Source organism: Bos javanicus, chromosome 27 (genome assembly GCF_032452875.1).
Source record: "Bos javanicus breed banteng chromosome 27, ARS-OSU_banteng_1.0, whole genome shotgun sequence".
Taxonomy (NCBI): domain Eukaryota; kingdom Metazoa; phylum Chordata; class Mammalia; order Artiodactyla; family Bovidae; genus Bos; species Bos javanicus.
The window spans coordinates 13,732,020-13,757,160 of record NC_083894.1 but is presented as its reverse complement, the minus strand read 5'-3'; the positions used below and the strand labels follow the sequence as shown (position 1 = coordinate 13,757,160).

Below are 25,141 nucleotides of genomic sequence, written 5' to 3'. Positions count from 1 at the left end.
ATATAACCTGTGAGCTGAACAGCCTGTATCTGATCACTGATTCTTTTTTTACTTTATTCTATTTCTTGGAAATGGCCAAAATATATCAGCTGTTTCTTAACTGTGAAGTTGGCCTGGTGAATAATGTTAGCCTGTTATACTAATAACTTAACCATTTTTTGGTGCCATTAATAGAACATGAATGGTACACTCCATGTTTTCTTCTCTCTCCTTGATTTTGAGTAACTTTTTTTTTAAGGCAAGGGAAATAATTTCAGGAATGGTTATCTGCATTTATCTGATAAACAAAAATCTGTTCACTAACAGAAAAAATGAAGCAGGTTCAGTTTACAGTGGCCTGAAGGGGGTTCCTCGTAACCTGTGTTTTAGTCCTTCATCTATATTGTCTTTACTGAACAACTGTCATAAATCACAGCTTGCTTTCTATTTGCATCTGGTCCACAGCATGAAAAGGACGAATAAAAACACCTAACAAGGCAACACAGAGAACATTCTGCAAAGATCAATTTACCCTAGCAATCAGCAATGTTATCATGTGTCTCATAGAAATAAGGTAATTCTGGGACTTCCCTGGCGGCTGTGTGGTTAAGAATGTGCTTGCCAATGCTGGGGACATGGGTTCGATCCCTAATCCGCGAAGATCCTACATGTCACAGAGCAACTCAACCAGTGCACCACAACTACGGAGCCTGCGCTCTTAGAGACTGCAAAGCGCAACTACTGAGCCCACACGCTGCCACTGCTGAAGCCTGAACGCCTGTGCTCCGCAACAAGAAAAGCCACCACAGTGGAAGTCTGTGCGCTTCGACTAGAGAAAAGCCCGCACAGCAACAATGATCCAGCACAGTCCAAAAAAAAAAGGTAAGTCTGGGTTTTTCATCAATAGCCAGGAGGTAGGTTCTGACGCTGGTTATCTCCTGTGTGCCCACATTACACTTTTTTTTTTGATGTGGACCATTTTTAAAGTCTGTTGAATTTTTGTTACAATGTTGCTTCTGTTTTTATGTTTCGGTTTTTTGGCTGCAGGCATGTGGGATTTTAGCCTTCTGCCAGGGATAGAACCCACATCCCAAGTTCCCAACCACTCTACCACTAGCTGCTGCTAAGTTGCTTCAGTCGTGTCCGACTCTGTGCGACCCCATAGACGGCAGCCCACTAGGCTTCCCCGTCCCTGGGATTTTCCAGGCAAGAACACTGGAGTGGGTTGCCATTTCCTTCTCCAATGCGTGAAAGTGAAGTTGCTCAGTCGTGTCCGACTCTAGCGATCCCATGGACTGCAGCCCACCAGGCTCCTCCTTCCATGGGATTTTCCAGGCAAGAGTACTGGAGTGGGGTGCTATTGCCTTCTCCCACTAGAGACGTCTCAAGCCCACACTGTACTTTAAAAATATTGAGAATGCAAAGGCAGACTCCATCTTCCAAAGGCCAGCCCCCTGTCTTTCAATATACATATTTAGGGTTTGGAATACTTGCAATGTTTCAGCCAATGCTTACTCATCCCTATGTCATTACAAAGTCACCTCTCCTGAGTGGGTGAAGGAAAAGCATAAGATTACTAAGGTAATATTAGTAAAACAAGAATCAGTTGTCATCCAGGCTATTTGGGACTATCCTACATGCAAAATCTTCCCTGGTAGCTCAGATGGTAAAGAATCTGCCTGCAATGCAGGAGACTGGGGTTCAATCCCTGGGTCGGAAAGATCCCCTGGAGAAGGAAATGATGACCCACTCCAGTATTCTTGCTAGAGAATCTTGTGGACAGAGGAGCCTGGTGGGCTGCAGTTCATCGGGTCACAAAGAGTTGGACATGACTGAGTGACTCACACATTTTACATGCAAAATCCTAATTTCCTAGGAAAGAATTTGATTTTTAATCAACGCTATATTGAGAGAACCCTTTTTTCAAATAGTTGGCTTTTACTATGAGCAATCTGATGGCTTGAAGGCTGGCTGTAAAGTAAGGTGTCCCCCTGAGCATGAGCAGGTGAGCCCCAGGCACACTCTCGTGGACAGGCCATTGAGTGATGCAGAGGACCGGCTGGCCATCACCACCCTCTGACGCTGACTTACCCTGAGCTTTCGACCGAAGACATTGACTTTGCCTTGAGCCTGCTCCTTCCGGAATCTCCACTCCACCAAATTCTGACCATTTTCGCCAGGCAGAGTCATGTTTCTTTTGGCAACTGTTGGGTTAGCGGTGCCGGCCAGAATGTGGGGCTCGGTCTGGTAATGCGAGTCTAGACCACTGGCACAGATGATACGAAGGGAGCCGTCATAACCAATCTGGTAGCTGCTCCTTAACTGATCTGGAAGAAAAGAAACCGCAGAAAACATGAACTATAGGTGTGGACTGAACACTTGGTTGGTTGTGGGGTTATATGCATGTCTAAAACACTGATGGGACTCCATTGATAAGGAATAAAAAGTACTTAATGATATTCTTGTAGAAAATAACAAACAACTTTGATTTCTGGCATCTCATGCTATAGTGCAGGGGTTCCCCAACCTCCAGGACCCTAATGCCTGATGATCTGAGGTGGAGCTGATATAATAATAATAATAGGAATCAAGTGTACAATAAATGTAGTGCTCTTGAATCATCCCCAAACCATCCCCGGCCCCCAGTCTGGGGGAAAAAACTGTCTTCCATGAAACTTGTCCCTGATGCCAAAAAACCTGGGAACTCCTGATGTAACAGGTTTGGCTGAATATTAAAGGTAACCTTTAGGGGAAAATGTAAAGTCCTTGTCCACTTTAACAGATTTCTTTTTCTCGTGTGCCTGACAAAACGGATGACGGTTCAGCCTCTGTGGAACGTGCAGTAAATGTTTTGCAAAGAACCGAATAATATGGGTTCTTTTAGGAGCCTGTGTCTCACCTTCAGGGTCTTAAGAGACACCCCTTCCTACACCCATCTTTATATCTATCCTTTGTTAAAGACATTTTGAAAAGATTTAATATCTATACTTTCCACACCAAAAATATATAAGGAGCTATTTCCCCCGAAACTGACTTTAAAAAAGGCAGTCACCTTATATTTTGTACAAAACACCCACTCATTTTGTAGGTTATGGACTTAACTAAAGAATTTTAATACCATAGGGCCATTTGGGGAAGCAATAAGTTCAAGCAACAGTAATTTTAGATGACTGTAGAGATTACCTGACAGAGCTGGTTAATAAAAACGAGTCAAAGAAGTTTAACTCAAACTCCCTGGTGGTCCAGTGGTTAGGACACTGTGTTTCCATTGCAAGGGGCTTGGGTTTGATCCCTGGTGGAGGAAGTAAGATCCTACAAGCCAGGAGGTGTGGCTAAAGAAAAAAACCAGCAACAACGCAAATCTATAAAATATTGTGTAAGTGTGTCAGTCACTCAGTCATGGCCAACTCTTTGTGACCCCCATGGACTGCAGCCCCCAGGCTCCTCTGTCCATGAGATTTTCCAGGCAAGGATACTGGAGTGGGTTGCCATTTCCTTCTCCAGGGGAATCTTCCCAAGCTGGAAATAAATCTAGCCATAATCTGAAGTGTAACTCAGATTCAACAATTAGTTTTAGAGCAATGACTTCACAGTTGCAGCGGTCATTGTAAATGGGGTTCCTGAAGATTACATCAAAAAGGAATATGGTGGGAGGCTCTCATGGAGATATTGGATGTTTATGCCTACTTGAAAGTGATAAGTGTTAGTTGCTCAGTCATGTCTGACTTTGACCCCATGGACTGCAGCCCGCCAGGCTCCTCTGTCCATGGGATTCTCCAGGCAAGAATACTGGAGTGAGTTGCCATTCCCTTCTCCAGGGGATCCTCCTGACCCAGGGATTGAACCTGTGTCTCCTGCATTGCAGGCAGATTCTTTACCATCTGACCCCCAGGGAAGTCCATATACTGAATGAAAAAATGGAAAGCCCAGATATCACACAAATACTTGGAATCTGGTATAAATTTCCAGTGATGGCATGAGAAGTGGATTCAAAGACTGCATCATCACCCATGGATTCAGAAAGTGCTTAGCCTCACGCTGCTGTCCTTCCATGGCCAGTGACACTGAAGTAAAAAGGGATCGATGAGAGAAGTAGAGAGTGAGAATTAACTTATTAAGTGGGAAAGAAAGAAGACTATTTCTAGGTCAACAGAAATATTTAGATATTATGTGATTTTAAATATGTATGTGTGTGCTCAATTGCGTCTGACTCTTTTAAATTAGATTTCTTAGTATGCTCCATGGACTCTCTGCGACCCTGTGGACTGACTGTAGCATACTGGGCACCTACCGACCTGGGGAGTTCATCTTTCAGTGTCCTGTCTTTTTGCCTTTTCATACTCTTCATGGGGTTCTCAAGCCAAGAATCCTGAAGTGGTTTGCCATTGCCTTCTCCAGTGGACCACATTCTGTCAGACCTCTCCACCATGACCCGTCCATCTTGGCCCTGCACGGCATGGCTTAGTTTCATTGAGTTACAGAAGGCTGCGGATGGAGCCAAAGCAAAACCACCACCCAGCTGTGGATGTGACTGGTGATAGAAGCAAAGTCCGATGCTGTAAAGAGTAATCTTGCATAGGAACCTGGAATGTTAGGTCCATGAATCAAAGCAAATTGGAAGTGGTCAAACAGGAGATGGCAAGAGTGAACGTCGACATTCTAGGAATCAGTGAACTAAAATGGACTGGAATGGGTGAATTTAACTCAGATGACCACTATATCTACTACTGTGGGCAAGAATCCCTTAGAAGAAATGGAGTAGCCATCATAATCAACAAAAGAGTCCAAAATGCAGTACTTGGATGCAATCTCAAAAATGACAGAATGATCTCTGTTCGTTTCCAAGGCAAACCATTCAATATCATGGTAATCCAAGTCTATGCCCTGACCAGTAATGCTGAACAAGCTGAAGTTGAAAGGTTCTATGAAGACCTGCAAGACCATTTATAACTAACACCCCAAGAAGACGTCCTTTTCATTACAGGGGACTGGAATGCAAAAATAGGAAGTCAAGAAACACCTGGAGTAACAGGCAAATTTGGCCTTGGAGTACAAAATGAAGCAGGGCAAATGCTAATAGAGTTTTGCCAAGAAAATGCACTGGTCATAGCAAACACCCTCTTCCAACAACACAAGAGAAGACTCTACACATGGACATCACCAGATGGCCAACACTGAAATCATATTGATTATATTCTTTGCAGCCAAAGATGGAGAAGCTCTATACAGTCAGCAAAAACAAGACCAGGAACTGACTGTGGCTCAGATCATGAACTCCTTATTGCCAAATTCAGACTGAAATTGAAGAAAATCGGGAAAACCACTAGACCATTCAGGTATGACCTAAATCAAATCCCTTATGATTATACAGTGGAAGTGAGAAATAGATTTAAGGGACTAGATCTGACAGACAGAGTGCCTGATGAACTATGGATGGAAGTTTGTGACATTGTACAGGAGACAGGGAGCAAGACCATCCCCAAGAAAAAGAAATGCAAAAAAGCAAAATGGCTGTCTGAGTAGGCCTTACAAATAGCAGTGAAAAGAAGAGAAGCCAAAAGCAAAGGAGAAAAGGAAAGATATACTATATGAATGCAGAGTTCCAAAGAATAGCAAGGGGAGATAAGAAAGCCTTCCTCAGTGATCAATGCAAAGAAATAGAGGAAAACAACAGAATGGGAAAGACTAGAGATCTCTTCCAGAAAATCAGAGATACCAAAGGAACCTTTCATGCAAAGATGGGCTCGATAAAGTACGGAATTGATGGTATGGGCCCAACAGAAGCAGAAGATATTAAGAAGAGGTGGCAAGAATACACAGAAGAACTGTACAAAAAAGATCTTCACGACCCAGATAATCACGATGGTGTGATCACTCACCTAGAGCCAGACATCCTGGAATGTGTAGTCAAGTGGGCCTTAGGAAGCATCACTACAAACAAAGCTAGTGGAGGTGATGGAATTCCAGTTGAGCTATTCCAAGTCCTGAAAGATGATGCTGTGAAAGTGCTGCACTCAATATGCCAGCAAATTTGGAGAACTCAGCAGTGGCCCTGCGACTGGACAAGGTCAGTTTTCATTCCAATCCCAAAGAAAGGCAATGCCAAAGAATGCTCAAACTACCGCACAATTGAACTCATCTCACACACTAGCAAAATAATGCTCAAAATTCTCCAAGCCAGGCTTCAGCAATATGTCAACCGTGAATCTCCAGATGTTCAAACTGGTTTTAGAAAAGACAGAGGAACCAGAGATCAAATTGCCAACATCTGCCGGATCACTGAAAAAGCAAGAGAGTTCCAGAAAAACATCTATTTCTGCTTTATTGACTATGCCAAAGCCCTTGACTGTGTGGATCACAGTAAACTGTGGAAAATTCTTCAAGAGATGGGAATACCAGACCACCTGACCTGCCTCTTGAGAAACCTGTATGCAGGTCAGGAAGCAACAATTAGAACTGGACATGGAACAACAGACTGGTTCCAAAAAGGAAAAGGAGTACGTCAAGGCTGTATATTGTCACCCTGTTTATTTAACTTATATGCAGAGTACATCATGAGAAATGCTGGACTGGAAGAAACACAAGCTGGAATGAAGATTGCCAGGAGAAATATCAATAACCTCAGATATGCAGATGACACCACCCTTATGGCAGAAAGTGAAGAGGAACTAAAAGAGCCTGTTGATGAAAGTGAAAAAGGAGAGTGAAAAAGCGGGCTTAAAGCTCAACATTCAGAGAACTAAGATCATGGCATCTGGTCCCATCACTTCCTGGCAAATAGACAGGAAATGGTGGAAACAGTGGCTGACTTTATATTTTTGGGCTCCAAAATCACTGCAGATGGTGACTGCAGCCATGAAATTAAAAGATGCTTACTCCTTGGAAGGAAAGTCATGACCAACCTAGATAGCATATTAAAAAGCAGAGACATTACTTTGCCAAAAAAGGTCCATCTAGTCAAGGCTATGGTTTTTCTAGCGGTCACGTATGGATGTGAGAATGGGACTATGAAGAAAGCTGAGTGCCGAAGAATTAATGCTTCTGAACTGTGGTGTTGGAGAAGACTCTTGAGAGTCCCTTGGACTGCAAGGAGGTCCAACTAGTTCATCCTAAAGGAGATTAGTCCTGGGTGTTCACTGGAAGGACTGATTTGAAGCTGAAACTCCAATACTTTGGCCACCTGATGCAATGAGCTGACTCATTTGAAAAGACCCTGATGCTGGGAAAGATTGGGGGCAGGAGGAGAAGGGCACGACAGAGGATGAGATGGTTGGATGGCATCACTGACTCAATGGACATGGGTTTGGGTGGACTCCGGGAGTTGGTGATGGTCAGGGAGGCCTGGTGTGCTGTGGTTCATGGGGTCGCAAAGAGTCGGACACAGCTGAGTAACTGAACTTGACTGACTGTAGCCCACCAGGCTCCTCTGTCCATGGGTTTTTCCAGGCAAGAATACTAGAGTGGGTTGCATTTCCTTCTCCAGGGGATCTTCCCAACCCAGGGATCGAACCTGGGTCTCTTGCATCCCTGCACTGGCAGGTGGGTTCTTTACCATCACTCCATCTGGGAAGCCCTTATGTTGCTAAATAAACATTACATGTAGATATGAGGCTTTTCATCCTTATCTCTAGAGGTTTACATTTCCACCTTTCCTTCCCTAAGTTCATCTTGAAACAGCGCGGGGAGGGAGGGGGATGGCCACATGCGACTTCCGTGCCAGCGGTGTTTTAAACAGGGCCGTTGAAAGCTGTGCTTTCATGCTTACCTTGAACCATGGTGTAGAACGAGTCAATGGAGGACAGATTTGAAGTGATGCTGACATCTTCTTCTCGGCTGGACGACTCAATGTCCACTGTGATCGCCTTGTCCATGTCTCCATGAAGGTTGGTGACCACGCCGGTTGGAAATGTCACGTTGGTCAGACGCCCTTCGCTGTCATAGCTGAACGAGAGAGGAATGAACTGGGTGGTAAACAGGCAACTGCAGATTCTTCCTACTTACACGAGAGTTGGCGGCAGTGTTAGCCGCACGTGTTGGGAAGCATATTTGTCTTTGTGCAGGAGCTGTGCTGAGTGAGGACTTCAAACATGCTTTGAAGTCATCAGAAGCCTGTTTAACATAGAAAAGCCATGCCGGTGAGAGGCAGAGTAAACAGCTCTCCACCTCAGCACATTTTTCTCTGAAGTGTGACCAAAATCCTCCTGCACATCTAATTTGCTGTTTCAAAGGGAACATGTTTGGTGATATTAAATTTCTTAGTATTCCTCCATATTTTCTACAAAGTAGACTGAATTCGCTGTTATATCCTGTTTGAAGGTTTTACTAACTTATGCCCTCTATGGCAGTGCAATATGAAAAAATTATATCTATAACTTTGTAAAGCAGTATATATACATTCATGTTATATATTTACATATGTAAAGATATCCCTTCAGTATCTTGAGACATCTTCAACAAATTAGTATAATAAAGACTTAAAAAGACTTTATTTCTCAGTGATTGACATACTTCATAATGGTACTCTGGGACTTAAATGTTGGCGGGGGTGGTGATAATGTAGTCTCCACTGACATTACAGGAATGGTGGTGTTTTGAATGATGATTTATTATGTTTACTGAAATGAGATGTAATACTTCCTGACATTTAATGACTATTTATTATACACGAACTCTGTCTTAGCATATATATAAGGAGGAACTTATAATTTAAATGTTAGGATGTACCTTAAAAAGCTATCCTTTAATCATAACTATGCATTAGAGATGTAACATTTTACTAACATATTGATTTTGGGAGGTGACTTTCGCACTGGTGGCAGCACCAGAGAAAATTTAGAAAAATGACAATGTGCTTTAAAGAAGCGGGGGGCGGGGTCGGGGGAGTAGCGGATATTGAATGAGAAATCAGGGACTTCCCTGGGACAAAAATGCATTTAAGATAGGATTTCATATTTACACTAAAGTTGCTTCATTAACAAAAGATCTAAGAAATGGAGTGCTGAACCATGTCCTACTGAAAATAAGTCTGGATGCAGAAGTAGGAGATGAAAGAATCTTAATAGGGAAAGATAGAAGTCACCAGGAAAGAGGAAAAGTGAAGGTATAATAGTAAAAGGTGAAAACACGGGGCAACAAAGAGATGGGGGTAGAATAAAAAGTACTAGATGTTATTTTGGAATAAAAGGATAGCGGGCTTTGATAGTGTCACTTAGAGAAATGTACTTGGGAATCAGGCATTTGAGGGAGAGAATTCCGCAAGGACAATGTCACGGTGGAGACAGGAAGGTGGAAAGTTGGGAGGAGAGAGAGGGATGTCCGTTCAGGCCCCATTAATTCAGTGGGGACAGTATCAGTCAGATCAGGGGTTTGACTGACTTGATCTGACAATCTGCCCTGCCGCTTTGCCAGCGGCAGGAACGGGCACTCAGGAGAGGAGGCGGGCGATGGAGACACAGAGAGAAAGAAAATGCACCATTAAGTGTAATCATTGTTTGGACCCACAAAAGGCAGAGCTGAAATAAAAAAGGCGAGTCCTTCTCTTCCCCAGCAACCCAAATGCCCCTAGCAGATTAAGGCATCAATGAAAGAAACTCAACAGGGCTTATTGCTGTCACTACTTTTTTTTTTGAAGACATTATTACTTTTGAAGAAACAAACAAGCCTAGGTTTATAGAATTACTGACCATACCAGCCTAAAGTGCAGTGTTAACCAGGACATAATTCTTGCGTTGCTTTATATTTCTCACAGGATAAGAGAGAGAAAAAGTTACTGTGTTTTTACAGAAATTAACACCCTAAGGTAAATAAGTACCAGGGATGCAATGTACAACCAGAAAAATACAATTAACACTGTTGTTTAGTTGCTAAGTCATGTCTAACTGTTTCGTGACACCATGGACTGTAGCCTGCCAGGCTCCTCTGTCCATGCGATTTCCTAAGCAAGAATACTGGAGTGGGTTGTCATTTCCTTCTCCAATAATTAAACTGCTGTATGTTTATATATATATATATATATATATATATATATATATATATGTTGTTAAGAGAGTACATCCCAAGAGTTCTCATCATAAGCAAAAATTTTCTATTTCTTTACTGTTTTATCTATAAGAGATACTGCTACTGCTGCTAAGTCGCTTCAGTCATGTCCAACTCTGTGCGACCCCATAGGGAGCCTACCAGGCTCCCCTGTCCCTGGGATTCTCCAGGCAAGAATACTGGAGTGGGTTGCCATTTCCTTCTCCAATGCATGAAAGTGAAAAGTGAAAGTGAAAGTCGCTCAGTCGTGTCCGACTCTTAGCGACCCCATGGACTGCAGCCTACCAGGCTCCTCCGTCCATGGGATTTTCCAGGCAAGAGTACTGGAGTGGGGTGCCATTGCCTTCTTCAAGAGATGATGAATGTTCACCAAACTGTGATACTCATTTCATGCCTTACCTAAGTCAAATCACTGTGCTGTACACCTTAAACAGTGCTGTTTGTCCATTATGTGTCAATAAAATGGGAAGAAAAAAGCCACAGAAAAATTTTAAAGAGAAACTGACATCCTTTTGCATCCTCCTATATAAAAGGCAATTCAGTACTTCATCAACCCTTGCCTCCCTTCCCATTTTACAGACGGACAAATGAAAATCTGACATGGTTAGGTGATTTGATCAGGCTCTGTCTCTGCATCTCACGATGGGCCCATGTCTGGAGATTCCAAGCACTGGACCCAGGTCCCCGGGCCCGTCTGTAAATCAAAGTGCTTGACTTAGAGTGGAGAACGATAGCTTCATATAGATGATGCCACTTGCCAGCGCTCCACGGATGCATTCCCGCGGCTGTCACTCGCCTGCCCTTTTCTGTCCCCTTTGCTGGTTTATGTTTCCTAGCTCCATTCAGTCTACAGCGGGCCCATCACCTTTCTCCCGTGGAACGCATTTCTTCCATCCTTGCCACTGCTCTTTCACTGGCCAACCCCGTGGTTCCCGTCCTGCTGGGCAGGCATTTCCTATCACAGGATGCCGAGTGCGCCGCCTTCGAGCAGGGGGCACTGCGTATTCAGACACTCACCTGTTTGCTTCTGGTTCTTTGGGAAATAAAGCCACAAGTAGCTTTTGTAGGCAGTGCAGTTAGGAAGACAGAGGCTTAAGCTAGCATCCTAGTGGCCCAGCTCCACAGTGTAGCCCTGGAAGTCCTGAGTTTGTGCTTTCAGATGAGGGGCTGCTCATAAAAAGTAAGGCACTCAGAGGGCTGAAGCGCTCACACAGGGCTGGCCAGGAAAGCTGCTATTTTCCAAAGGACCCTTAGGGCATCTACCCCGCTGGTCACCTACCAGTTTCTGAATAAGCTTGTAGGCAAGTTACAGCACGAGGGAACTGTGGGTATGAAGAGCATCAAAAGCCTGGCGGTCCAGAGCCCGCTGAGTGCAGGTGATGGTGTGAGGTCCTGCTGGGGTGGCAGGCAAGTGCCATGTCAAGGTGGGGACCCATGCTGGGCCTTGAAATAGATGCGGATTTAGATGGGAAGATAAGGAACACAGACGGGACACACACCAGTCAAGAAAACAGGCAGGGAGAGGTGTGGAGGCATGAGGAAAGACAGGCTCTGAAGTCAGGGCGTGGAAGAGCCTGCTGAAGCAGAGGGTCCAGGTAGGGGCCGCGAGATGATGGAGGGAGGACCTGGACAGGGGTCACCACTGGGGACTGTGCTAGTTTTTAGGAGAAGCAAGGCTCTAATCAGGCTTAAAGGAGCCCAGGGGTGGGGTGACAGGTCACGCAGGGACTCCTCCCCAGACTCGCCGATTTCACAGACCAAGACAAAAAATAAGATTGGGAACCAACAGAGAGTTTTGCAAATTCTTCACCTGTTACCAGCATCCTTTCATAAAAAGAGGCCATTTAGCCATGCTGCAGGCAAAAAAGGACCTAACTTCAGGGGGCAGACCATTCTTGACAAGGAAATAATAAAGCTTTATGAACACATTCTCTCCATCATTATGTATCTTTTTTTTTTTTTCCATTTCACTGTGGATCTGTGAGAACTTTTGCACAGATTCGCAGCTAGGACAACAGAAGTGAAACAAGATGGATGGCAGACATTAGAATTACCAGGGGACCCTGGATGAGGGAGGGAGGGAGGGAGAATGAGATGCCTGTCAGACAGGGCAGGTGATCCCATCTTTAGCAAAAGCAGAAAACCAACGCAACAGCCGATGTCCAGCCGTCCTCCGAAAAGCTTTGATCCCGGGTTCTAACGGGGCCTTCTCATCAAATACACGCCTCTGGACACAGTCTCTGCCCCTGTGCAGCGTGTGGCGCTCCAGAACGCTGCCTGGCCCTGCTCGTGAGAGCTAGCCTGCTTAGCCTGTAGATTTGAGACGTGGTTTTCTTTTATGAGCTTTTGAATTCACAACGCTACAGGCTCCAGGGAATCCGACTGGAACATCACTTTCATGCCCCGCACCCCTTCCACTCATTTGGCCTCCACCTCGTAGCTTCAGATTCATCACACGGCACATTCCTTTTTGCTCCCGGTTGACCCCTCTTGACAACAGCCCCTCGCTGGAAAAGACAAACTCCCTCAGGCTCTCCATGACCTTCTGCTCCTTCACTGATGGGCTGCCCCGTGTTGAGGTTTCTCTATTTGTTCATCTTTAATTTTGATTGCGTTTTTGCCTAGACTTGCTGTTTTAGCCTTTATAGTATATTTTAAAATCTCCTTTTAAGTTTCCTTAACAGCGGGATTCTCGACAAATGCCCCGGAAAGCCAGAGGCTCAGACCATCTCAGTTGAAAATGCTGATTTCCATCCTGATGTGAAATCCTCTCTCTCATACCCCCTTAGAGACAAGAAGTTCCCGACACTCTCCTTTGCCTTCATAATGTCTCACACGTATCTTTCCACTCCCACAGCCGCCCTAGATTGCAAAGTTGGTTTGGCTGCCTCTCCCCACATCCACGGCTACCAAATCCATCTTCTAAGCCATGCCATGCCCCTGCTCCCGAGGGCAACACTTCTCAGCTCAAACATCTCTAGCAGTTCCTCAGCTGAGACAGCCATTGACTAAGGCTGTCACCAACTAAGACCCATAGACTGTTAACACTGCATATACATTCAGGTGGAAACAAAGTTCTCACAAACTTAAAAAAAAAAAAAAAATTCAACAGCAAAAAAAAAAAAAAAAAAAGAGGTGTGTGCGTGTGGAGGGGGAGGCAACTTCCTGGGTAATCCAGCTGTTAAGACTCTGTGCTTCGAATGCAAGGGGCAAGGGTTCAATCCCTGATCAGGGAACTAAGATCCTGCATGCCCATGGCATGAAGCCCCATGCGAGCATGCTAGGTCGCCTCAGTCGTGTCCAACTGTTTGCAACCCTATGGACTGTAGCCTGTCAGGCTCTTCTGTCCATGGGATTCTCCAGACAAGAATACTGCAGTGGGTAGCCATGCCCTCCTCCAGGGGATCTTCCTGACCCAGGGATCAAACCTGCATCTCCTGCATTACAGGCGGATTCTTTGCCACTTGCTCAAAATTCTGAGCCACCAGTCACTGTAAGGACTCCCAAGACAGACTTAATCAGCCTGTCTTTTCCACTGTCCCCATGACACAGAGGGAGAATTTTTTCCTCCCATCTATCAGAGTTCCTTTGGTTTCAATTTCCTTTCATCATTTAACAGCCAGTAAAACAAAACAAAAATCCCCCCAGTCTTGCCATCTGTATGGCAGTTCTTTTCTCACAATGCTAATCTGTAATAACTTCTCTGTCACTGCAGTAAAGGAGAACACAATTACCAACCGTATCATAACAAAAGCATATATACAAATCATTCCTGGATCTGCATTTCTGATGAAGGACATGGGCAAACAGCAAAACCAGAACCTGATTTAAACTGCTCGCGGTGGACTGAATCCTAACAGCCATCGTGCGATTTATAACACGCACATCCTGAAGAATTCATATTTCAGTATTCTGGGAATGAACCTGAGGTTTATATATCTTACCAATGATCTCACAGGCAAATGATAATTTCTTTGAATTCAAGAGCAAATGTTGTCGGTGAGCAATCCTCAAAAAATCAGATTTTGAAGAGAAGATGCAAAACGCTTCCATCATCACAGGAAGCAGAACAACCAACTAGTTTCTAAATCATGTGTTCGTCTGGTACTCAGTTGTCTACCTACCTATACGCATATTGCCAGAAATAACAGGGAAGATGCAAGATAAGAAAAACACCAAAAGATATTCTTTCACATGAATTTTGTCTCAAGTGCTAACAGGATCATGTCTATAAATTCATATATATTCACACTTTTTCCTCCCTAACCAGATCTTCCCAGTGGGATTTCATTCACACTCGTGGCTCCGTTTTTCCCACAGCTCCCATGCCCACATGTCTAGAACTGACTCACCCGGAGTTCCTTTTCTTTCTTTTTTATTTAGTTGGCTGCACTGGGTCTCAATTGGAGCATGCGGGATCTAATTCCCTGCCCCGGGATCAAACCCGGGCCCCCTGTGTTGGGAGCTCAGGGTCCCAAGCCACTGCACCACCAGGGAAGTCCCTCACCCTGAGTTCTCACCAGCCATTTTTGACCACATGCAGGGTTGGACTATGGTCCCTCAAATCATAATTTCCAAATCAGAGCTCATCTCTCTCTACCATCCTGCATCTTCCCTGTATTTCCTACCCACTTGGTCACTAGGTTAGTGGATTTTCTTTTCCCTCCCCTCGTGCATTAAGTCCTCAAGCTGTATTTCATTTCCTGATGACTAGCCTACCTCTTTCTCTGAAATTTCCATGCCCAACTGTGGGTCAGACCTTCACTACTCAACTAGATTTACTGTCTCCTAACTCCCCTCTCCCCCTTTTCTCCGCCTCCTACTTTTCTACATTCAGTCCATCCTTATGTTGTTGCCAGATGGAACACTGTGCTTCCCTGGGGAAAACTCCGTTATGGGAGCCCTGTCTAACTGCAATCGCCAGGTGGTTAGTATAAGCCCTGCCGCATGAGAACTATGATCTCCCTCTACTCATCTTCCTGCTTCCACACATACTCTATGCTCCTGTTATTCTGAGCTGCATGTTCTTTCTAAAGCCTGCCATGCTCTGCCTCCCGAGTAAATGTTTGACTCTGGCCTGGAACACCCCACCTTGGCTTGCTCACCTTGCTTCGTACCTCTGAAGGTCTCACTTTAAGTCGATGGCATGATCGGCTCCATGGACATGAGTTTGAGCAAACTCTGGGAGAGAGTGAAGGACAGGGAAGCCTGGCGAGCTGCAGTCCATGGGGTTGCAAAGAGTCAGACACAACTGAGCGACTGAACAACAACAACAACAACTAGACTGGCTGAATTTTGGGATGAACTGAGGTCTAGGAAATCTGTTTGGAAGTATGTGTGTTTTTAAGAGAGGGATGCTAAGAGGAGTCAGAGATGATGATATCCCTAGTCATCTTATCTCCTTCCTAGGTCTCCCCCAACCCTGGGGCAGAGGACAGAAGAGAACAGTGACCATATTAGCTTGCTTTTAGGCCTCAAGACATTCTGAAACCAGGATCCTGGAACCCAGGCAAGGGGCCTCCTCTGGGAGGCTGAGAAGTGAGGGTAGCTGGGAGGGAGGGAGGCCGAAGTTGCTTTTATTTTGATATCCTCTGGATGAGTCAGAGACGAGACGCCAGACAGTCTCTGGAAAACACCAACTGTCCATCTTCAGTTCTGGGATTATAAAATAATAAACTTTCCTTTCATTGGTTGTCACTGTGTAGATTTCTTGCCCTGTAATCAAACAACCCTTTAAAATGGCTGGAGTATGTAACTTGGTCTCAGAGTAAATCATCTGAAGATCACCCTATAAGGGAAGTTGCTGACACACCCAGATAGGATGATATCAGATCATCCAGTTTAGACAGCTATGTAATTAGTTTAAGGAAGGAATTCGACACTTTGAGAAGCTGCATTTACCTGAACCATTATGGAGCAACTGAACATTAATTGCCTAGATAAAACACACCAAAAGAGTTAATGTAGGCTTGCCACTATTGACACACTGCAAATTATAGTGAGAAATATGGAACATTTTCTATTATTATATATATTGTGAGATAGGCTGAAAATAATCTGACAGATTAATCTGTTTTTTAATTTTTCTGGGATTTTCTCAACCTGTATAACACACAATTTCTCCATTTCCCTTTCTGCTTTGAAACCTGGACAGAATGAATGATTTCTTAAAACTAGACTGCAGAAGACTAATACTAAATCAAGTATTAGTAAAAAGTACTGCCTTAGCAATAGTAGCATTTGGGTTAATGTTTGAAATGTACGAAGATTTAAAGGGTTAATGTTTGAAATGTACAAAAATGTACAATTATTCAATTGTCTACACATTTTTTCTTTTTTTTAGTGATGTCCCTGGGACTAACCATACTGGTTAAAAATTTAATGTAAAATTATTAAACAATTAAAATAGCAAAAAAATGGAAATCAACCATAACATTTCCCCATGAATTTAAGTAATCTGCTGATTAAATCTCTTAAAATCACACTTAATGCAGTAAATGCTTTTTTCCATGAGGAAAGTAAGAAAAAGGAAAATAAAGAAAAGGAATTGGGTACCATTTTTAGAGATGTATTTGTAAAGTGGGCAGCTTTGTTGTTAATGCAGTTTTGGGCAGAAAGAGCAATGAAATGTGGTTTCAGTGTTTGAGTTTTTAGGGTTGGATGTCAGATGCCTACCAAGGGAAAGGTTATTCTCTCCGTTTGTACAGACTGACGCAGATGTCTGGCTATTTAGACGTGATTCACAGTCAATACTGGAGAAATATCAATAACCTCAGATACGCAGAGGACACCTCCCTTATGGCAGAAAGCAAAGAACTAAAGAGTCTCTCGATGAAAGTGAAAGAGGAGAGTCAAAGAACTGGCTTAAAACTCAGCATTCAAAAATCCAGATCATGGCATCTGGTCCCATCGCTTCATGGCAAATAGATGGGGAAACAATGGAAACAGTTTACAGACTTTATTTTCTTGGGCTCCAAAATCCCTGTGGACAGTGACTGTAGCCATGAAATTAAAAGACGCTTGCTCCTTGGAAGAAAAGCCATGACCAACCTAGACAGCCTATTTAAAAGCAGAGACATTACTTTGCTGACAAAGGTCCGTCTAGTCAAAGCTGTAGTTTTTCCCATAGTTATGTATGGAGGCGAGAGTTGGACCATAAAGAAGGCTGAGCATCAAAGAATTGATGCTTTCAAATTATGGTGTTGGAGAAGACTCTTGAGAATCCCTTGGACTTCGAGGAGATCAAACCAGTCAATCCTAAAGGAAATCAGTCCTGAATATTCACTGGAAGGACCAATGCTGAAGCTGAAGCTCCAATACTTTGGCCACCCGATGTGAAGAGCCGACTCACTGGAAGAGACCCTGATGCTGGGAAAGACTGAAGGCAGGAGGAGAAGGGGACAAAAGAGGATGAGATGGTTGGTTGGCATCACTGACTCAACAGAGATGAGTTTGAGCAAGCTCTGGGAGATGATGAAGGACAGGGAAGCCTGGAATGCTGCAGTCCATGGGGTCGCAAAGAGTCAGACACGACTGAGCGACTGAACAACAACACTGTCAATGAGACTGGATTCATCTTTTCTGATCTGGAATAATCACCAGCAAGTTTTCCTAGGTTATCTGCGCTGTCTGCACACTATTTTGAACATGAAGTCCAGGCATTATTTACACTGCCTCTCTCTCCTCTGAGATTCCCCTTCCCATCTTCTCTGGGATGATCAGAACTGATGTCAGTGGCAGCTGTGGGTCTGCACGGGCACAGAGTTACGTTCATTATAAAGAAATGAACTGAGAAGCTCATTCTGAAATTGCTTAGCTTGAAAGGAGAACAATAAAGCACCTGAATGAGAGGTCAGAGACCCATATATACCTACATAAATGTGTAAGAGTGCAAACTCATTTATTTGCTCCTTGAATCTGAATAGAACTCATGACAGAGCACAGAGTCAACCCCTCATATATAAAGCTCCAAATATTCAAAGTCCCAAGACAGAAAACTGCCACCAACTCGGCAGTGTGCATATACATATCAGCCAGAACTCAGAGTTTTCTTCCCCACATTGTCTTCTCTAACCTGACAGAGTGCCTCCAGATACACCCACCCGCTTTGTGTTTTATGAGGTAAGCAAGCAGAGAGCTGTGAAATGCCATTAGCTATTAAATAATTTATTCTATTGCCCAACTCAATACACTGGGTCTGTTTTTGTGTGCATTCGAGTGTAAGAAGTGAGGTCTAGCTCTGGCTATGAACTTTTTAAATAATATATTTCCAGTAGGTAAGATCTTTTGGGTCTCCCTGGAATTACTCCAGCTAAGGAAATATAACGTGGGATAATTGTTTTAAAATCGTATGAAGAAGAGCGTAGAAGAATCCCGATTACTAAGTGAAGGGGGTAACCAGGCTTATCACAGGGTCATCAGACAAGGGGACCCCAAAGCTAGATGGACAGCAAGTCAACAGAAGAGGTGGTCTGAGGAAAGAGGGTTTATTCATCAGCAATGAAGAAGTCTTCTGTTCATGACACATATTAGTCTAATTCAGGGATCTCAGAGCTGGATTATCAACGACCTGACACCTGCTATTGTCTTCCTACCAGACCATCTGTGGTGTGTCTAAGAATGCTGGCCACTCCTTCAGGAGTCACGGTAGCGATACAAAAAGAACAAATAACATGGAGAGAAACTGCTGCCCAGAAGAAGACGGTGCCTCCAGTTTCTGAAATGAAAGTTCTTTTGCTTTGTTAATTCTCTGTGAACCCTAAAAAGTCACTCTATTATACTGGTGAAGAATTTCAAGTTTAGAATTGGGTTTTGTTTTCCTGGAGCCATTCTTCCAGCTATCAGGGGCAGCAATATACTTAACAGTATTTGGATGGGAAACGTTTTCTGTTTTCAACTCTTCACCCCCAACATTTCAGAAGAAAGTGCTATCAATATGGAGTCTTAATTTTTTGTTGGTTATTTAATAATGAGGTCAACTGAGAAAGTCCTTATTTTATAAAACAAAAGACAGTAAATATGTAATAATAGGTAAATACATTCTTAAAAAATCAACAACAAAAGCGAGAAGTGTTAATATTTTCAGCATTAACTATTGGTATGGAAAGGTCTGAACTATTTCAGAAAGCAAATATTTACACGATAGTCTTCCAATGGAGGGCTTCCCAGTAGCACTGGTGGTAAAGAACCTGCCTGCCAATGCAGGCGACTTAAGAGATGCAGGTTCCATCCCTGGGTCAATAAAGATTCCCTGGAAGAGGGCATAGCAAACTACTCCAGTATTTTTGCCTGGAAAATCCCATGGACAGGGGAGTCCATGGGGTTGCAAAGAGTTGGACACCACTGAAGCAACTTAGGACGCACGCATGCACTTCCCATGGAGCCAGCTATAGGTTTTATCAGGCTCTTCTCTATAAATAAATGTTCACCAACCACATCTTTAACAACAGTTAGAACTGGACATGGAACAATTAACTGTTTCCAAATTGGGAAAGGAATACGTCAAGGTTGTATATTGTCACCCTGCTTATTTAAATTCTATGCAGAGTGCACCATGTGAAATGCCTGGCTGGATGAAGCTCAAGCTGGAATCAAGGCTGCCGGGAGAAATATCAATAACCTCAGATATGGAGATGATACCACCCTTGTGGCAGAAAGTGAAGAGGAACTAAAGAGCCTCTTGATGAAGGTGAAAGATGAGAGTGGAAAAGCTGGCTTAAAACTCAACATTCAAAAACCAAGATCATGCCATCTGGTTCCACCACTTCATGGTAAATAGATGGAGAAAAAATGGAAACAATGACATTTGTTTTTTTATTTTCTTGGACTCCAAAATCACTGTGGACAGTGACTGCAGCCAGGAAATTAAAAGACGCTTGCTCCTTGGAAGAAAAACTATGACAAACCAAGTGTATTAAAAAGCACAGACATCACTTTGCTGACAAAAGTCTATATAGTCAAAGCCATGTTTTTTCCAGTAGTCATATATAGATGTGAGAGTTGGACTAAAGAAGGCTGAGAACCAAAGAACAGATGCTCTTGAACTGTGGTGCTGAAGAAGATTCTTGAGAGTCCCTTGGACTGCAAGGAGATAAAACCAGTCAGTCCTAAAAGAAATCAACCCTGAATACTGATTGGGAGGACTGATGCTGAAGCTGAAGCTCTAAGATTTTAGCCATCTGATGTGAAGAGCTGACTCACTGGAAAAGACCCTGATGCTGGGAAAGACTGGGGGAAGGAGAAGAAGAGGGCAACAGAGGATGAAATGGTTGGATGGCATCACTGACCCAATGGACAGGAATTTAAGCAAGCTCCGGGAGATAGTGAAGGACAGAAAAGCCTGGTGTGTGCATGGGGTTGTAAAGAGTCAGACATGACTTAGCTACTGAACAACCACAACCCTTATAAGGTCTAAATTAGACTTGCGGTACTATCAGAATACGAGGGGAAGTATTACAGACACGAACTAGGATTCTGGGATCTGCCAGCTCACTAATAATGACAAACATCAAGGAATCCTCCAAAATATCGGAGAAATGTGTTTTACAGTTTCTCACACTTCAAAGGGTGGGCCCTTCCTCATTCACAGCTAAATTATAAGAGTATATCATTATGCTATGATTATATTATTATAATTATATATATTATAAGAAAAAGTCCTTTGTCATTCTGATATAATGGTTCTGAATTATTTAGGTTAAGAGCTCTGTTTTTTCTCCTGTCTTGTATGGTAATCCATTGTTTCGCAGAGTGCATAAATATTTCTTGAAAATGGTTTAATCATGTCTTTGCTGTAAACATCTAGAGGAAAATTAATAGAAACACTGCTTTTGATTTATTTTTTGGCCATGCCACTCAGCACGTGGGATGCTGGTTTCCCGACTGGTGATCAAATCTACACACCCCCTACATTGGAAGTCGGCAGTCTGAACCACCGGACTACCAAGGAAGTCCCTCCACATCTGTTTATCCTATCCCACATCAACTCCACAAATGGAGTATACCCATTTCTCATCCTAGGTCATTAGTGAGCCCGTACATGTGTTATAGAAGTTCAATCAGTAGTAACCCACGTGACGAACTGTGCATTGTCAATTTCAAGGAACAAATAAGAGCACATTCAAAAATGGCCCACAGAGCAGAGGTTGAGTCTTAGACTGTACTAAAAACTTATTTCTCTATTTCCCCCCCTGCTTTTAACTAAACCGAAACCCTACCAATGCCACCATCATTTCCTGAAGATCTTATCATCAGAGCAGCTCTCGCGCCCAGTCTCATCAGATGGGGGCACTTTTACTGTACTCTTCGTCGTCTCTTTGGCAATACAGCCTGCTATCACTTTGAAAACGGTGCAAAGGAAGTGCTTGCCATTAACTTCCAATTTATTCCTTTCCTATTGCGATCCCAAAATGAGCAAAAGGAATGTTAAGAACAGAATTTTAATGTAATTCAATTGAAAAGGTTTGTTCCTCTGACAAAATCAGGCTGCTGGGGAACATTCATTTTATTAAAAGGGAATCTGTCAAAAAAGAAAAGCGATCCAAGCTACAGGAGAACTAAGCCTAATGTACAGGTTCTATTCCAGAAAAGTTGCATAGAAAATATTTGTATATTGGGTCATTTTTTTCTACTGACTTTTATTATAATTTTAGAGGTGTGTTCCTATAGAAAGTACATTTTTCTCCAGCATTTCATTGTAGAAGTCATACTAAGGATCTCAATATTCATTTCCAGGACTATTTTGCATTGTCAACATGCCATCTCTGCACGTCTAATTTCGCCTTATGCTTTGTGCAATGTCAGTGGAATGAGAAAGTAATGGAAAGTGATTTTACACAGTCCATGAAATGTGACTGTTCTTAGAGCACACTGGCTGGGCCTTTCTTCCACAAATTTAGTAGAATAGCCTGGCTGGATGCTCCTTTTACTTTTTCATATGCTTCCAGAATGACCAGCTATTTCTGATTTGCATTTAGTGGTAAGGTTCTTTTAAGTGGAGTTCAGATTCTCCAATAACCAATTATAAGAAGTTCAGCCTGTCTCAGTCTGAATGGAAGGGGTGTTTGGGGGAGAATGGATACATGTATATGTATAGCTGAATCCCTCTGCTGTTCACCAGATGCTATCACAACAATGTTCATTGGCTATACCTCAATACAAAATAAAAAATTAAAAAAAAAGTTAAGCCTTTCTTTATGTGGTACTGAAGGAATCAGCCAAGTTCATTGTAAATGTTTTTAATGTTTCCCTTCAAGGGAGTTTGGGAAGGTCATGTACACACTGCTACATTCAAAATAGATAACTAACAACGACCTACTGTATAAGCACATGGAACTCTGCTCAATGTTATGTGCCAGCTTGGATGGGAGGGCAGTTTGGGAGAGAATGGATGAGCCTGGCGGGCTACAATCTACAGGGTCACGGAGTCAGACACAACTGAAGCGACTTAGCATGAATGCATGGATACATGTATATGTATGGCTGAGTCCCTTTGCTGTTCACTTGAAACTCCCACAACATTGTTAATGGCTATGAGGCAGTGAAAGTTGCTCAGTTGTGTCAGACTCCTTGTGACTGCATGGACTACAGTCAATGAAATTCTCCAGGCCAGAATACTGGAGTGGGTAGCCTTTCCCTTCTCCAGGGGATCTTTCCAACCCAGGGATCGAACCCAGGTCTCCTGCATTGCAGGCAGATTCTTCACTAGCTGAGCCACAAGGGAAGCCCAAGAATACCAAAGTAGGGAGCCTATCCCTGCTCTAGCAGATCTTCCCGACCCAGGAATTGAACTGGGAATCTCCTGCATTGCAACTGAGCTATCAAGGAAGCCCCTACTCAACACAAAATGAAAAGTTAAAAGTTGAAAAAAAAAAAAAAAAGTTCTCCTTCAGTGACAGCTAACATAGCCAGCTTTAGCACATGGGTAAATATAACCCCCCAAAAGTTTATGCCTAAAACCAAGACTGCAGTATGTTTCCATGAAAGTTTGCTGTTAATATAATATTAGGTCTATATGAAGCAAAATATTAATCTTTAAGCAGAGTTAGACTGACCTTGATGGTCATGAAACTTAAGCTTCAGGGCTCCCCACTTGCCTGGGTCCCTTCCAAGGCCCTGACCCTAATTTTGTCTTCTTTCTCCAGAAAAAGTGATCCCCAACTTATAGAAGTTTCAGGTTCTCCCAAAACCTGGATCTCACTTGCCCTTAAGATTATACTATTATTATACGTACTACTATTTATAAAACAGATAAACAGGGACCTACTGTATAGCACATGGAACTATATTCAGTATCTTGGAGTAACCTATAATGGAAAAGAATCTGTAAAGGAATATATGTGTGTATAATATATATATACAACTGAATCACTTTGCTCTGAAACACACATTGTAAACCAACTATACTTCAATAAAAAACAAAAAGAAAAGAGGCAGAAAAAGGATCATACTGTTATTATCTTATATTACATTATTATATCACAATATTTTATAATCAGAGTAGAATTTTGATATACTTACTCAAAAAATGTTGTCCATCCGGTTTCATCGCTTTTAGTGGCCAAAAGGCCACTGTTGCCATGGTAAGTAAACAAAACTAGTTCTAGTCCTTGAGCGGTCATGCTTTTCAAACATCCGTTTGTCCCTATGGTCAACCATATCACTTGGTTATCTGGGGACACCACTCGGACTGGCATGCGATTCGGGTCCCGTCTAATCCTAAGGGTGTTGCCGTTACTGTCGGTCACAGCGGTGATATCATTGTCGTTGCTGTAGCTAAAGTTGTACAGGTAATCACCAGTGACTAAGCTGACGGTATACTGGTGGGTGCCATTGATGTCAAAGATGTAGAGTTCTTGATCAGTTGGAGAGGCAACTTCGTAGAAGTTCATAGAGTTAAGTAAAGGCTTGTTCTTTGACACCGCCCGGATCCGAATGTTCCCCAGGTCTGCGATGTACAGGGTGCCGTCCGGGGAGGCGGCAAGGGAGGATGGAGCGCTCAGTTTGGCATCTTTGGCGTAGCCGTCTCCGCTCTGGTAGCAGTCACAGTTGGCATCGTTTTTGCAGTCACACTCTGACGGTATCCCGGCGACCAGGGAGATCTCCCCATCGGTGGTGACTTGCCGAATCCGGTTGATTTTCTTTTCGTCGGTTTCGGTGATGTACAGGACCCCGCTGTAGGACACAGCGATGGCAGTGGCGGATTCCAGGGTTGTCTGCACTGCATGCTTGCCGGCGGAATACTCCACCCCCGGCACCTGGCAATGCATGGGCCGCCCAGCGGCGATGCGCACCTGCCTGTTCTCAGTGATCTGTAAAACGACATTATTATCCAGCACATAAATGGAGTTGTCCATTGGGTTAATGGCTAGGTCAGTGGGCCATTCCAGGCGTACCTGAGTTTAAAAAAAACAGAAATGGTCTGGTTAGTCAGTTGCTGAGCTGCGGGTCATTTGCCAGAGAGTAAATTAGACTATTTAGGGAAATGACCGTTAATTTGATAAACCGTTTTAAAATTGTTTTTAAAACATATACAATGAAATAAATGTAAATGTTTGGAGTGGAGACAAATGGAAGAAATAAATTTTATTTAAAAATGCAGCTCACTGAAAGATTTTGCAGATTATAGCTAAGTAGCAAATGAACCTCTAAGTAGTGAGTTAATAGATATCAGTGAGATATGAACACAATTCCTTTCAGTGGCAACAATCACCAAATGCTGGGGCTTTCTAGGTTATGAATACATTAGAGTTCTCTTGTGTTTTCAATCAGGCCAATAGTAAAGTTTCTAATTCTAAACAGAAGTCCCTGAGGACTAATCTTAGGGGGGTTCTCTCTACTACTTAAGGACCTCATGCAATCACAAGCTTAGAGATTTAAGCAGTTTTGTTCTTCTTGGAATATCTGCAGGCTGCTGCCTTAATGGTATTTTATTACAAATGATTAGCATTTCTTAGTGATAATTGTCCTGTATTTCATTGAATTCTTCAAATGCAGAACTGGAGAAGAAAATAACTTTGTATTAGCTCTGGAGACACATATCAATGGAGGAACTTTATCACAAGGAGGCTGCCATGACACACGTGGTTTAAGATGGTGTTATCATAGTTTACGGACACTGTAAATC

At 43.1% G+C, this 25,141-nt stretch overlaps 1 protein-coding gene across 1 annotated transcript in view; it reads right to left on the bottom strand.

Moving 5' to 3' along the window:
* Positions 1 to 25,141, bottom strand: part of TENM3 (teneurin transmembrane protein 3) — a 997,728-nt gene that overhangs the window by 22,515 nt on the left and 950,072 nt on the right. The window contains exons 26-28 of the mRNA XM_061404118.1: positions 23,536 to 24,410; positions 7,745 to 7,920; positions 2,071 to 2,306 (exon numbers count right to left, since the gene is read on the bottom strand). Of these exons, the coding sequence (XP_061260102.1) occupies positions 2,071 to 2,306; positions 7,745 to 7,920; positions 23,536 to 24,410 (1,287 nt within the window). The remainder of the gene's footprint in view (positions 1 to 2,070; positions 2,307 to 7,744; positions 7,921 to 23,535; positions 24,411 to 25,141) is intronic.